At 41.5% G+C, this 14,028-nt stretch overlaps 1 protein-coding gene across 1 annotated transcript in view; it reads right to left on the bottom strand.

Annotated features, from left to right (window-relative positions):
- DCC (DCC netrin 1 receptor) overlaps positions 1-14,028 on the bottom strand; it is a 734,614-nt gene that overhangs the window by 55,560 nt on the left and 665,026 nt on the right. The window contains exon 24 of the mRNA XM_087715396.1: positions 3,785-4,011. Coding sequence (XP_087571522.1) covers positions 3,785-4,011 — 227 coding nt within the window. The remainder of the gene's footprint in view (positions 1-3,784; positions 4,012-14,028) is intronic.

Genomic DNA, 14,028 nt, shown 5'->3' with positions numbered 1-14,028 from the left:
CAGAAATTTTGAGTAGTTCGGAGAACCTGTAAATACCACCTCTGACTGGCCAGCTATTCTCTGCCTCCCGAGTCCTAGCCGTTCGGGAGGAAATGGGGATTTTGCAGTAACCTTCTCCTGGGGTGGGGTGGGAATGGAGATTTCACAGTATCCTTCCCCTGCCACCCTCACCAAGCCATGCCACGCCTGCCAAGCCACGCCCTCTGAACTGGTAGTAAAAAGAAATTGAATCCCACCACTGAGCACTAAGATCAGAGGTGGTATTCCGCCGGTTCACCCTGGTTCAGACAAACCAGTAGCGGTGGGGGCAGGAGGCTCTGCCCACCCAACTAGATGTCCTCATGGATGCTCTGCACATGCACACTCCCAATTCTGAACTGGTAGCGAAGATAAGAGGAAACCATTACTGACTAAGACTGAATGAGGAATAGGACAACTTGCCATGGCCGATTCGCCCTGGCGGTCTCACCATTGTCAACTCGCCCCAGTGGACTCGCCAAGCCCAACTTGCCATGGAACAACTCACCATGGGAAAACTCAAGCGAGAGACAAGTAGAATTGCAGCTTAACCCAGCCTTGAGGACTTCTAACTTGAGAAGGTTCAAACCTAAAGCAAGACGAGGCCTGGTGCAAAGGACTTGGAGGATGCCCGTTCTACTTAATCTTAATTGCAGGTTTAACTGTGTTCCAGTATTTGAGAGGCTGCCACAAAGAGGAGGGGGTTAATTTATTCTCCAAAGCACCAGAGGGCAGGACAAGAAACAATGGAACTAAACAATGAGACAAGCAACCTGGAATTAAGGAGGAACTTCCTAATAGTGAGGACAATTAACCAATGGAACAGCTTGCCTCTATAAATAATGGTTGTTCCATTACTGGAGGTTTTTTTTAGAAGAGATGGTATAGGATCTCCTGTTTGAGCAGGGATTGGACTAGAAGACTATATATTAGATTTTTTACAACCCCGGGTAAGCCCCAATTATGGGAGGAAGCTAACTGCTTCCATCATCTGTCCTTCGGCTCGTCACAAGAGTCCATCACGACAGAAACCCAATATTTTTACTGTTGCCTTTGTTTTATTTGTGTTTTTTTATTTGTGCTGATAAATAAATAAAGGGAGACTAGTATAGATCTATTTCAAGCTATTTAGCTCTCATCAGCTAGCCATACCCTTACTGGGATTTGAACCTGGGCTATATTGCATACTAGGCATACTAGGCAGAAATCTTAGCCATTAGGCCACAGGCTCTAATACACACACGCACACACACACACACACACACACACACTTCAAATCAAACTCTAATGCAAGGATTCCAAGGTCTATGGTTGAAGATTTGGCAGATTGATAGTTGTATATTTTTTATTCTTGATGTATGTATTTTATTCTCCTTATGTGCACTGAGAGCATATGCACCAAAGACAAATTCCTTGTGTGTCCAATCCCACTTGGCCAATAAAGAATTCTATAAAATGAGAAGCTTTAGTTCCACATACAAACAAGTATAAATATCTGAAATTATACTAATTTGCTGTCCCCATATTAAACTCTATATAATACTCCATAATAAACCCTGATGTAAATATCCTTGTTTATATCTGAAATAGCAATTACTGGTTTTATGAGCATTTGAGTTGCAGAAGAAAATCTGTTTGTAATTGTTTACCATTCAAAGGTTTTGCTTTAGCCTTTGAGTTGCACTAACACACATTGCCTTCTCTGTAGATTTCATATGTGATTTTTACTAATGATTATGAAAAAATGTAATATTTGAAATGTAATCCTAGGTAGGAAAAAATTATTTATCCAAATGGAATCCAAAGCTTGAGATCTTAAGTCATCTGAAGATACCAGTCAACTACCCTGCCTGAGATACAATACAATACAATAGCAGAGTTGGAAGGGACCTTGGAGGTCTTGTAGTCCAACCCCCTGCCTAGGCAGGAAACCCTATATACCATTTCAGACAAAGGGCTATCCAACATCTTCTTAAAGACTTCCAGTGTTGGGGCATTCACAACTTCTGGAGACAAGCTATTCCACTGATTGATTGTTCTAACTGTCAGGAAATTTCTTCTCAGTTCTAAGTTGCTTCTCTCCTTGATTATTTTCAACCCATTCCTTCTTGTCTTGCCCTCAGGTGCTTTGGAGAATAGTTTGACTCCCTCTTCGTTGTGGCAACTCCTGAGATATTGGAACACTGCTATCATGTCTCCCCCTAGTCCTTCTTTTCATTAAACTAGACATACCCAGATCCATGATGCCACACCCAAACCTACATTTTACTCACAAAGTTGCTAGGAGGAAAAGAAGAAGAGGGCCAACATCAAGCTGTGATGCTTCTCAACTTCTGATATACGCTATCTGTTTGGCCAATATGATAGATGCTGATATAGGAAGGTCTTTGATCTGAACCAATCTCAGGGCTACTCTTAGATAATAGACTAGACTAGACTAGACTAGACTAGACTAGACTAGACCAGACCAGACTAGACCAGACTATACCGGACTGGACACAAGAGATTCTTGTAAAATGTCCTATTTCTGCAGTGCCCCAGGTCCAGGCAGCTATGTACTTTATAGAAATTTGTAACTTGGGGCCTTGGGATGACAGTAATCAAATAAAATTAGAGATTATCTTAATCAGAGATTAGAATGACCCTGGTTGGAATTTCATAAAGCTTTAAAAACCTGGCTATGCATCCAGGCCCAGGACTCAGAATATGCTAAAGACTCACTTTCTTGGCTTAAATACTAGTTGGTGGACTATGAACTTATTCTTTTGATGTTTTTTTATTGTTTTTAATGGTTTTATACTTTTGGAATTGTAAGCCACCCAGAGCCACCTGGCTGAGATGGGTGGCTATAGAAATTAAATAAAACAATAAATAAAACAATAAAAGTGGTTGAGGGTTTGTGTGAATAAGTGTGTTTAAAGAAGGGAGTGTATGAAATGGTTGAACGATGTTTACTACCCTGTTTCCCTGAAAACAAGACCTCCCTGGATAATAAGCCCAATCGGGCTTTTGAGCTCATGTGCTAAAATAATCCCTCCCCTGAAAATTAGCCCTCCCTGAAAATATTGCAACACAGCAGAAGCCATGAGGTGACCACGCTCACCACCTCCTGCACCTCAAAAATAATAAGGCCTCCCTGAAAATAAGCCCAAGTGCTTATTTCGGGGGTCAAAAGAAAATAAGACCCTGTTTTATTTTCAGGGCAACATGGTAATGAGGTTGAGAGGGGCAAACATGGTGGTAGAAGTATCAGCAGTGATTTCATCCAGTCGGGCTATGACCTTGAGCATGGTTGACCGGAAGCCTCCATTGTTCTTAGCTTGAAAAAAGCTACCGATCCTGCATTTATAACATTTATAGCTACAGACACACAGAACATGAAACAGACAGAACCATTAAACACAATACAAAACATATCTAGACACTAACCAATGAGCCAATGTCAACAGCAAAATCTTAGGAATTAACGTCTTGTAGAATGTTTCCTCTGCTATGTGCTGCTAGCAGGATTAATAAAATATTTATTGCCATCAAACCAATGACATATTTAGCATCAAAAACACTGCAGTGTCTTTTTTTCTCATCTGATCACTAGGTGGGGCAGGTAAACCTGAGCGGGTGCTTAGGTTGTGTTTTTCACGCAATGGGTGAAGTTCCATAATTGTTTCCCGCGTGATTTTTTCCACTGGAATTCATTAGGGATTGTACTATGGGTGTGAACTTATGCTGCACAGTACATTTTACATATGGTAAGAAGCAATATTACCAGACTGTGGGGCACTCTTGCTGCCCATCTGTGTTTCAGATTGGCTGTGGCTGCCTGGAGTGATTTCTTGACAGCTCTTGATTGGTGAGACTCTCCCTGGCGGATCAGAACCTGACGGCTTTTCAATGTTCTTCATCTCCATCTCTTCATGGTGTATCCAAAGATCTGGAGGCCTCAGGTCTTTCTGGCTGCCCTTTCTTTTGCCAGCACTATGAGTAGCACGCTTTCTGTTCAGGAGAGGAAGAAGGTAGGAGAGAAAAATTAAAATGCCTGAGTTCCTTAAATAATGGTCTTATTTCTGATAGTTCTCAATGGATGCAGTGAGAGATTGATTACATTTATTTCCTTTGTCCGAGTTAAATTTCAGGCTAAATTGATCAAGAACAATTGACCAAGCTTTATCCTATCTTAGGGAAGGACACTCACCTATATAAGGTAAATATTCCCCTCGCACATATGTTCTAGTCATTCCCAAATCTAGGGGGCGGGTGCTCATCTCTGTTTCAAACCTGAGAGCCAGTACTGTCCGAAGATGTCTCTGTGGTCATATAGCCAGCATGACTAAACACCAAAGGCACACGGAATGCTGTTACTTTCCCACCAAAGGTGGTTCCTATTTTTCTACTTGCATTTTTACGTGCTTTCAATCTGCTAGGTTGGCCGAACCTGAGACAAATAACAGGAGCTCACTCTGTTACACAGCGCTAGGGATTTGAACCACTGAACTGCCGACCTTCTGATCGACAAGCTCAGCATCTTAGCCACTACGTCCCTCTACTCACCTATATAATGGTCCCCAAATGGATGTGATCCCCAGTTCTATTGTAAGGGTAATTTATCAAGTGGATTATTCCTATCAGTCCCAATTGCTCTATTAAGATGCCATTTGGGAGGAAAAAAGACAAGATCTGTGCAAATGATTCTTAGATGTCTTGTGCAGCAGCTCAATCACCACCTGCATATAACAGGAATCTATGCATCATTTAGGCTGCCTACAAAAATTAAATCAAAATGGTTCCATATGGTAAATCATTCTGCTTATTAGATGTCTGATATGGGGAAGATGTTCCAGGCTGGGGTAGAACCAAGAATGAAGTGCAACACACAGGATACTATAGGTAGTCCTCAACTTGCAACCATTGCTTTAGCAACTGTTCAAAGTTACCATGGGACTAAAAGGGGGGGCTTACAACTTCTCCTTGGACTTCCAAACAATGTAGCATCCTCACAGTCACTTGATTAAAATTTGAGTTGCTTGGTAACCGTGAATACCAATATAGCAGTAGTAGACTTATATACCGCTTCATAGGCCTTTCAGGCCTCTCTAAGCGGTTTACAGAGAGTCAGCATATTGCCCCCAACAATCTGGGTCCTCATTTTACCCACCTCGGAAGGATGGAAGGCTGAGTCAACCCTGAGCCGGTGAGATTTGAATCGCTGACCTGCTGATCTAGCAGTAGCCTGTAGTGCTGCATTTAACCACTGCGCCACCTTGGCTCTACGTATCTACAACAGTCGCAGTATCCCAGGGCCATGGAATCACCATCTGTAATCTTCCCAGCCAGCTTCCAACAAGCAAAGGCAATGGGGAAGATGGATCATGTGATTCACTTAACAACCTCAACGATTGGCTTAATCCTGAGAAAAAAAGAATAGGGTGTGGTTTGCTTAACAATCATCTTGCTTAGCAACAAAAATACTGGTTTGTATTCAGGGGTGAGATTCTACCGGTTCGGACCAATTCGGGTGAGCCTGTAGCTCTGAAGATCAGCTGGGAGCTAATTAGTTTTCTCCCACGCCCGGTCGCCTGGCTGCCCACTCCTGCACTTTACTACCTTTATCTTCTCAGCTGAGTCACGTGGCAGAGTGGATTGCCGCACCTCAGCTTTTTCCCTTCCCAAGCAGTAATCCGGAAGGTAAGTATTCTCTGAATTGTCCATGCGTGCGCAGCTCAGCAAACCAGTTGTTAAACCGGTAGGACACCTCCCCCTCCCGAGTGTCCTAAGTTGAGAACTACCTGTATTCCAAGCCTATATATATTGATAGGCACTTGATACATTGCATAGTCTTTAAGCTATGAAACCAAATAGTTATTCAGAGCTACCAACCCTCCTCCTTGTCTACGTCGATGTCTGTCAACATCTACCTATATACCTACCTACCTACCTATTTATGATAAATAGGATTTCAACTCTGCTCTTGCCTGCCATCATGAAAATGTAAAAATGTAAAAGGAAAAAGGCAAGAGCTACTGAGGTCAGGCTGGGCTAGTTGCTGCCAGAGTCCCCATGGATGAATCTGCTTAACTGTTTAAAAAAGCCTCTAAAAAAACGTCCTCTACAGGAGGAGGCAAGGGAACCACATGCCTCATCTATAAAAGGAATTTTTCGGCTTTTAACCCTTGCTTAACTCTGCTTGAGTGATCATAAAGATAGACTAAATGAGGCACATGTTCTCCTGCCTCCTCCTGTAGAGGGCACATTTTAGAGGCTTTTTAAAACAGTTAAGCATTAAGCAGAGTCATCCACTGTGACTCTGGCAGCAACTAGCTCAGCCTTTTTCCTTTAACATTTTTTTTCTTTTCATGATGACAGTGGTGAGGCTCTGCCTCCCCTGCCTCCCCTGACTGCATGTCACTGTATTTATCTATCTACACACACACACACACACACACACAGAGAGAGAGAGAGAGAGAGAGAGAGAGAGAGAGAGAGAGAGAGAGAGAGAGAGAGAGAGAGAGAGAGAGAGAGAGAGAGAGAGAGAGAGAGAGAGAGATTATGGATTTCAGCTTTCCAAATCAATAAGTATTCAAACAGTTATAAAACCACCAGGCATTATTTAGCATATTTCAAAAATAAAGCCAATGAACCTAAGCCTTTTTTTCCCAGGCTGGTAGGCACGTTTGGAATTTTGAGAATATGTCAGGGATTCCGGATGGCTGATGAAACTCTGATGGGATGTAGATGGAGACTGCAGCCAAGAAATTAAAAAACCCTTTAAAAAGAAAACTATGGGAAATCTAGAGAGCATACTAAAAAGCAGAGACATCATCCTGCCAACAAAAGTGTGTATAGTCAAGGCTATGGTTTTCCCATTTGCAATGTATGGCTGTGAAATTTGGACCATAAGAAAGGCTGAGCACCAAAGATGGAGGCCTTTGAACTCTGGTGCTAGAGAAGACTCCTGTGAGTCCTTTGGACTGCAAGGCGATCAAACTGATCAGTCCTTGAGGAGATCAACCCTGACTGCTCTTTAGAAGGCCAGATCCTGAAGAGGAAATTCAAATACTTTGGCCACCTAATGAGAAGGAAGGACTCACTGGAGAAGAGTCTAATGCTAGGAACCAGTGAGAGCAAAAGAAGAATGAGGTGGCTGGATGGAGCCACCAAAGCAATAGGCAACAGACATGAGTTTAAATGGACTCTGGAGGATGGGAGAGGACAGGAAGGCCTGGAGGAACATTATTTATGGGGTTGTGATGGGTCAGATGTGACTTCACAACTAACAACAACACCTCTGAATTGAAACATAACCAGAATATTAGCACTTAATATCCCAACTTTTAAAGTGGCTTCTGAAGGAAATCCAACAAGAGCTGAAGAACATCCCGAGGCCATCCCCATGAATCAAATGGAAAATATGTCTGATCATCCATCGCGTAGATAAGGATAAAACTATTTCCAGAGGTTCTATCTAGGTTGGAGCAATCCCAATGTGGCATCTCATCCATTAACCAATCCACTACAGCAAGAGGCAGCATTATCAGAATAGAGATTAAAAGTAGGCAATGAACACATGTTGCAGTCTGTCAAAGTATCCAAGGAAAATAATACATTTGGAGACGAACAGCAAGAATCTTACAAAGTGATAAACACAGGATGAAGAAATGCACCAGGTATAGCCAATAAAAATGTTTCAGCTTGTATCACTAAGTAAGAAAGGGATCTTGGGGCTGTGAAGGAATGTTCTATGAAAATACTTTCAATACCTTACAGTAATGTCTTCATAAAATATGTATGTTAGATTTGGAAACATGGTGTAGGAATCAGGGCATCTCACAAGAACAAACAAATGCAGGAAAATACATAAAATAAAATGGAGAGGGTGGGGATGGGGAGAAAGGGAGGTGGAAGTAGCCAGAGAAGATCACCTGGAAGAAAGCTTCACAAGAAAGCTTTGACATATTTTAGAGAATTTAAAAAAGGTGGTTACGTTGGAGGTAATTGACAAAGATTATTAAGCTAGAAAGTGCATGCAAGAAATAGAAGGGGGGGGCACCCAGATTCATTCCTGGAATGAATCAAAGAAGAGATTTCAAGGAAATACTCCACTCAAATTAGGAAATATCTTAACAAGAAAGATAGTGATGACTAGGGGTGGGCTACTACATGTTTGCCCGGGTTCGGGAGAACCCATTGCTAACATTATGGCTGGTTCAAAGAACCTCCAAATCCAACCCCTGGCTGGCCCCTCTCATCCCACCCTGCCCCTCCCATCCAACCTTCCCCCTGAGGAGTCTCCACGCCTGTTTTGGATGGGAGGTAAGTGCAGGACCCGCACAGAGGTTCAGGAAGGGGAAAGATGGGCCTCCTGGAAGTTCTGGAAGGCTGATAACAGGCCCATTTCTGGCCTCTGGGGGGCCTATGGATCCCGGGTGAGGCAGTTTCTGTCCTCCCGGAAGCTCGAAGTAAGCCTCCAGAGCCTGGGGAAGGCAAAAACACATGCCCACCCCCTGTGCCATGGTGCAGGAGGCCGACTAGGCCACACCTACCATGGCCACGCCCACTCAGCAACTGGGCAGAGAATCCATTGCTGAAATTTTTGAAGCCCACCACTGGTGATGACCATCAACGTCAACATCTTAAAGAGAGCTTAAAAATCAATTTAGCTCTATGAATCCTGGTGCCTCTCTTCTACCTTTCAGGATCCAAGGACCTTTAGTCCTAAGGGATGTTAGAGGGAGATGAGATGGAAGCAGGTAGATCTTTAGTCTGCTTTCGGAGAGCGCCTTCTCATATTCTCTCCTACTGACTGCTTTATTGAGCACCAAAAAGTGGCAGCAGAATTAGCTCCAGCTGAGTCTACTTGCCAACCCCTTACAGCTAGACATATAAAGCTTCATGCTGAAAGCATATGTTGGGAAGATAAACTGACAAAGTCCAACCAGAGGAAATGTCAATAACATCTTGAAGATGTGCCAGCTTGTAGCTTAGCAGAGGCCGTTTGTTAACTAGGTGGTGCAAAACTGCTATAAAATTCTCTCCAGAAACCAAGGGAATACATGAAGCTCCTCAGTAAAAAAGGTCTATTTCCTGATATCACCAACCTCCATTGGAAATGTAGATCTTTAATTTACAGAAGTAGCGCAGCAATATATGTATGTATGCATGCATGCATGCATTAATGTATATGTATCTCTCTGTCTGTCTATCTGTCTATCTATCTATGTCTGTCTGTCTGTCTGTCTGTCTATCTATCACCACCTCTATCTAATCTAATATCTATCTATCTATCTATCTATCTATCTATCTATCTATCTATCTATCTATCATCTATTTATCTATCTATCTATCTATCTATCTATCTATCTATCTATCTATCTATCTATCTATCTATCTATCTATCTATCTATCTATCGTCTGTCTGTCTGTCTGTCTACCTACCTACCTACCTACCTACCTACCTACCTACCTACCTACCTACCTACCTACCTATCTATCTATCTATCTATCTATCTATCTATCTATCTATCTATCTATCTATCTATCTACCCTTATCTCTATCTCTAACACTACCTCTATCTAATATCTATCTATCTATCTATCTATCTATCTATCTATCTATCTATCTATCTATCTATCTATCTATCATTTATCTATCTATCTATCTTTTAAATATAATTTTATTGAATGATTTAATCTTTAAAAACAGTAGAGAAGACACAAGGAAAAAAACAAAACAAAAAGAAAACAAAACATAGAACATACATAACAATATACAGTAATTTTACAGCTTTCTATATCAGCTTTCCTGCTTAGCTTTTATAATTCTCCCTTCTGCATTACCTTCCTATTGTTTTTACCTTGTCCTATAATAGAACAATAGTAGTATTAACACTTATAATAATATTAATTATTTATATCACCATACATTTATATTCTCTATTTTCTGTTTTGGCTTTTGTTTTCTAGCCACTTGTACATTTTATTCCATACTTTATAAAAATCTGATTCTTCTCTTTCTTTTAGTTCTATTGTCATTTTATACATTTCTGTCCATTCGAGTATTTTCCTGATTGTAGTTTCATCTGAGGGTGTATTGATTTTTTCCCCAAGTTTTGTGCGAAAGCAATCCTGGCTGCAGTGAGTATGTGTATGATTATGTATTGAGATTGTTTGTCCATTTTTGGTCTAGTAGTCCTAATAAGAATGCTTCTGGTTTGAGTTCTATTTTTTATGTTTCTCCACAAACACAATATCAAGACAGCCTTCAACACTGACCAAAAAATAGCCAACATCTTAAGAAACCCCAAAGAAAAAATCCAGCTAGAAAACCAAGGAGTCTACGAAATACTATGCAAAATCTGCCCTGCAACGTACATAGGACAAACGAACAGGAGAATAAATGCACGCATTGCAGAACACAAGAAAGAAAGAAAAAACTTCCTCCCTTTTCCAGGACCTTAAAGTTACAGGACATGAAATTAATCTTGAAGGAACCAGGTTAATCTCCAAAATAGAACACTTCAACAAGGGAATAATTATGGAAGCTATTGAAATAGAGAAACACCCCCACAACATGAATAAACATGACGATACCTCCCGCCTACCAGATATCTGGAAACCAGCCCTAGTCAACAAATGAGCCCCACCCACCACCCAGGCCGTTACAACACGAAACAACAATAGACACATAGCTAGCACCAATTAGCACCAATCTACCAATCATGATACAACCACACAACCAATCATTCCACTTACTGAAACAAAGCCAGCACTCCACTCCCCCACCAAGATTTATAGAAAGACGGCAGCTCTGATCACACTTTAAACCCAAAATCCAGCCTGAAGATGGCGAGTGAGACCTCGCTGAAACATTGCCAAGATAATCTCAATTGACTTTGTGCTTGTGCTAGTAAGGCGTGGTCAGAGCTGTTGTCTTTCTATAAATTTTGGTGGGGGTGTGTGGAGTGCTGACTTTGTTGCTGTAAGTGGGTTGATTGGCTGTGTAGTTGCATCCTGATTGGTAGTTGGAGTTGATGTTTGTACATTGGTCGACTGTTTCATATTATCCTGTGTGGCTGAGGTGCTGGCTGTGTGCCTGTTGCTCTTTTGTGTTGTAATGACCTGGGTGGTGGGTGGGGTTCATTTGTTGACTAAGGCTGGTTTCCAGATGTCTGGTAGGCAGGAGATATCGTCACGTTTATTCATGTTGTAAGGGTGTTTCTCTATTTTGATGGCTTCCATAATTATTCTCTTGTTGAAGTGTTCTGTTTTGGAGATTAATTTGATGCCTTCAAAGTCAATTTCATGTCCTATTGCTTTAAGGTGCTGGAAAAGGGAGGAAGTTTTTTTCTTTTTTTCTGACTGTGTTCTTGTGTTGTGCAATGGGTGCATTTATTCTCCTATTAGTTTGTCCAATGTAAATAACACAAATAACACAATAAATAACACAAATACCACAAATGTAACAAAGGCAACATAAAAAAGTGGCTTTCTGCCTGGATGGCTCCTAGGGTGAACCGTAAGACAGAAAAGGGAAGCAGCATGCTCCCTCCCATATTTCGGCATACCAGGGGTTGTGACACCATACATACATACATACATACATACAGTACACACACACACACACACACACACACACAAGATATATATGTATGTATGTATGTATGTATCTGTGTGTGTGTGTGTGTGTGTGTGTGTGTGTGTGTGTTTTATTTGTGCTGATAAATAAATAAAGGGAGACTAGTATAGATCTATTTCAAGCTATTTAGCTCTCATCAGCTAGCCATACCCTTACTGGCTAGCTGATGAGAGCTAAATAGCTTAAAATAGATCTATACTAGTCTCCCTTTATTTATTTATCAGCACAAATAAAACACAAATATAACAAAGGCAACAGTAAAAATATTGGGTTTCTGTCGTGATACAGGGGTTGTGACACTACACACACACACACACACACACACACACACACACACACACATATATATATATATATATCTTAGACACACATTAGGATGTATTTTTAAGCTCGGTATTATTTGGCATCAGAATGTATTCATTACATGTTAGCATTTTATGAATATTTATTACAGTATGTTCTCTTCTTATATGACAGGGATGTTTGCATATTGTTCCCCCCAGAAATATTTCACCTTTGCTTTTTGTAGCAGAAAAAGAGAAAAGATGACAAATTATATTTGTATTTTCATGAGACGTGAAAATTTGTATTATAATGTAACAAATTGCATATACAACACATCCCTTTATTTTACTAAACTCCAGTGCTTAACTAATTCCGAACAGCTTATTATCCTACCACATGTGAGTTTAAAACATCAAAAATCACCACACAAATAAATATTAGCTAAAATAGTCCACTGCCAAGGCCTCATATACACTCATTGTTATTGTGAATAGTATTAACGTCCCATATTTGATAGCAAAATGCTGTTTGCCTACTTTTATCAGATGAATCAAAAAACCAGCAGGAACAAAAAGCGAACTGTTCAAGAGAACTGTTTTCTACTTTTCAAGGAAACTATATCAATGTAGATTCACTAATCAAAGGATTTCCAGAAGTTCTGACGGAATTCTAGCACAATGTAGATTATTTTGGGAGAAACATATTTTAGCACAGATGGTGAATGTCAGAGTGCACAGTCTTTATCTGTAATGCCTAATTATAAGCCACCCTGCAGCGATATCACTTCTTTGGGTGAAAATATACTGTTGGGTTGGGTGAAAAAAGCTTGCCTTTGGTTCTTCTGGAGCAGAGTTTACAAACCATTCCTCTTGGCTTATAGAAACGGCGATCCCATTAATGAACAAGCTGTTTAATACATTTTTAGGACCAAATGAAGGCTGGGAAAAATCTATTCCGCCTGCAGGACATTTTTTTATTAGGAGCAATACTGGAGGACAACTGCCAAGATGATATTGGTACTCTTCAATGTACACCTGTAATTGAGCTGGGAATCACAGGCATAAGTCATGTTAGAGCCGAGGTGGCGTAGTGGTTAGGGTGCAGTACTGCAGGCCACTTCAGCTGACTGTTATCTGCAGTTCAGCGGTTCTAATCTCACCGGCTCAAGGTTGACTCAGCCTTCCATCCTTCCAAGGTGGGTGAAATGAGGACCTGGATAGTTGGGGGCGATATGCTGACTCTGTAAACCGCTTAGAGAGGGCTGAAAGCCCTATGAAGCGGTATATAAGTCTAACTGCTAACTGCTATGTTGGTCATTAAGCAGGTCACCACATGACTGCACCTGATTTTATACGTTTCTCTATGGTGGTCATTAAGTGATGCACTGTCCTCAATGGGCTTTTTTTTTTTTTTTTTGCCAGAAACTGGAAATAAACGTTGGTTCCTGGCAAAAAAACAAATGTCATCAATTGTGGCCATAAGACCGTGGGATGCTGCAAACAGACATCAATGTAGACCAGTGACTAAGCACCCAAAATGCAATCCTGTAATTGGAGAGGGGCAGCTGCTGGAACTTCAAATCTGGGTTGTAAGTACCCCTAGAGAAGCCCTTCCTAACTTCAAACTGGTTGTAAGAGGGGTGGGTTGCTGGGGGTTTGCACGGGTTTCTGCCAGGGATGAAATCAACTCACTTTCACTACAGGTTCACAAATGTGAGCGCACCCGTCACCTCCGTGCATGCGCAGGACCTTCCACGCATGTGCAGAGCATAAAAAATGGGACATTATGAGGTCTGGCTAGGTCGGCGGAGCCAACCGAATGCCGATGCTACCGCTTCACCTGAACCAGGTAGAAGCGGCTGAATTTCACCACTGCTTTGGATGATCCTCTAGCTAGGATTCTGCCCAATGGTGAACCTCCAAATGCCACTTCTGTCTGGCCAGGCCCACCCCACCCCGCCCCTCCCAGGAGTCTCCACATAGCCTGTTCATCATGCCAGGTAAGTTCAGGGCCTGTGTGGAGATTCAGGGAGGGTGGAAAACGGGAAGAAGTGCCAGAAGTTCTGTAAGTTCAGAAACAGGTCTGTTTCTGGCCTC

Source organism: Thamnophis sirtalis, unplaced genomic scaffold (assembly GCF_051295495.1).
Source record: "Thamnophis sirtalis isolate CommonGarterSnake01/CBP01778 unplaced genomic scaffold, rThaSir2_p1.2 scaffold_5, whole genome shotgun sequence".
In the NCBI taxonomy this organism is placed as follows: Eukaryota; Metazoa; Chordata; class Lepidosauria; order Squamata; family Natricidae; genus Thamnophis; species Thamnophis sirtalis.
Note: the sequence above shows the minus strand (reverse complement) of the source record. Positions and strands in the feature narration are given on the sequence as shown.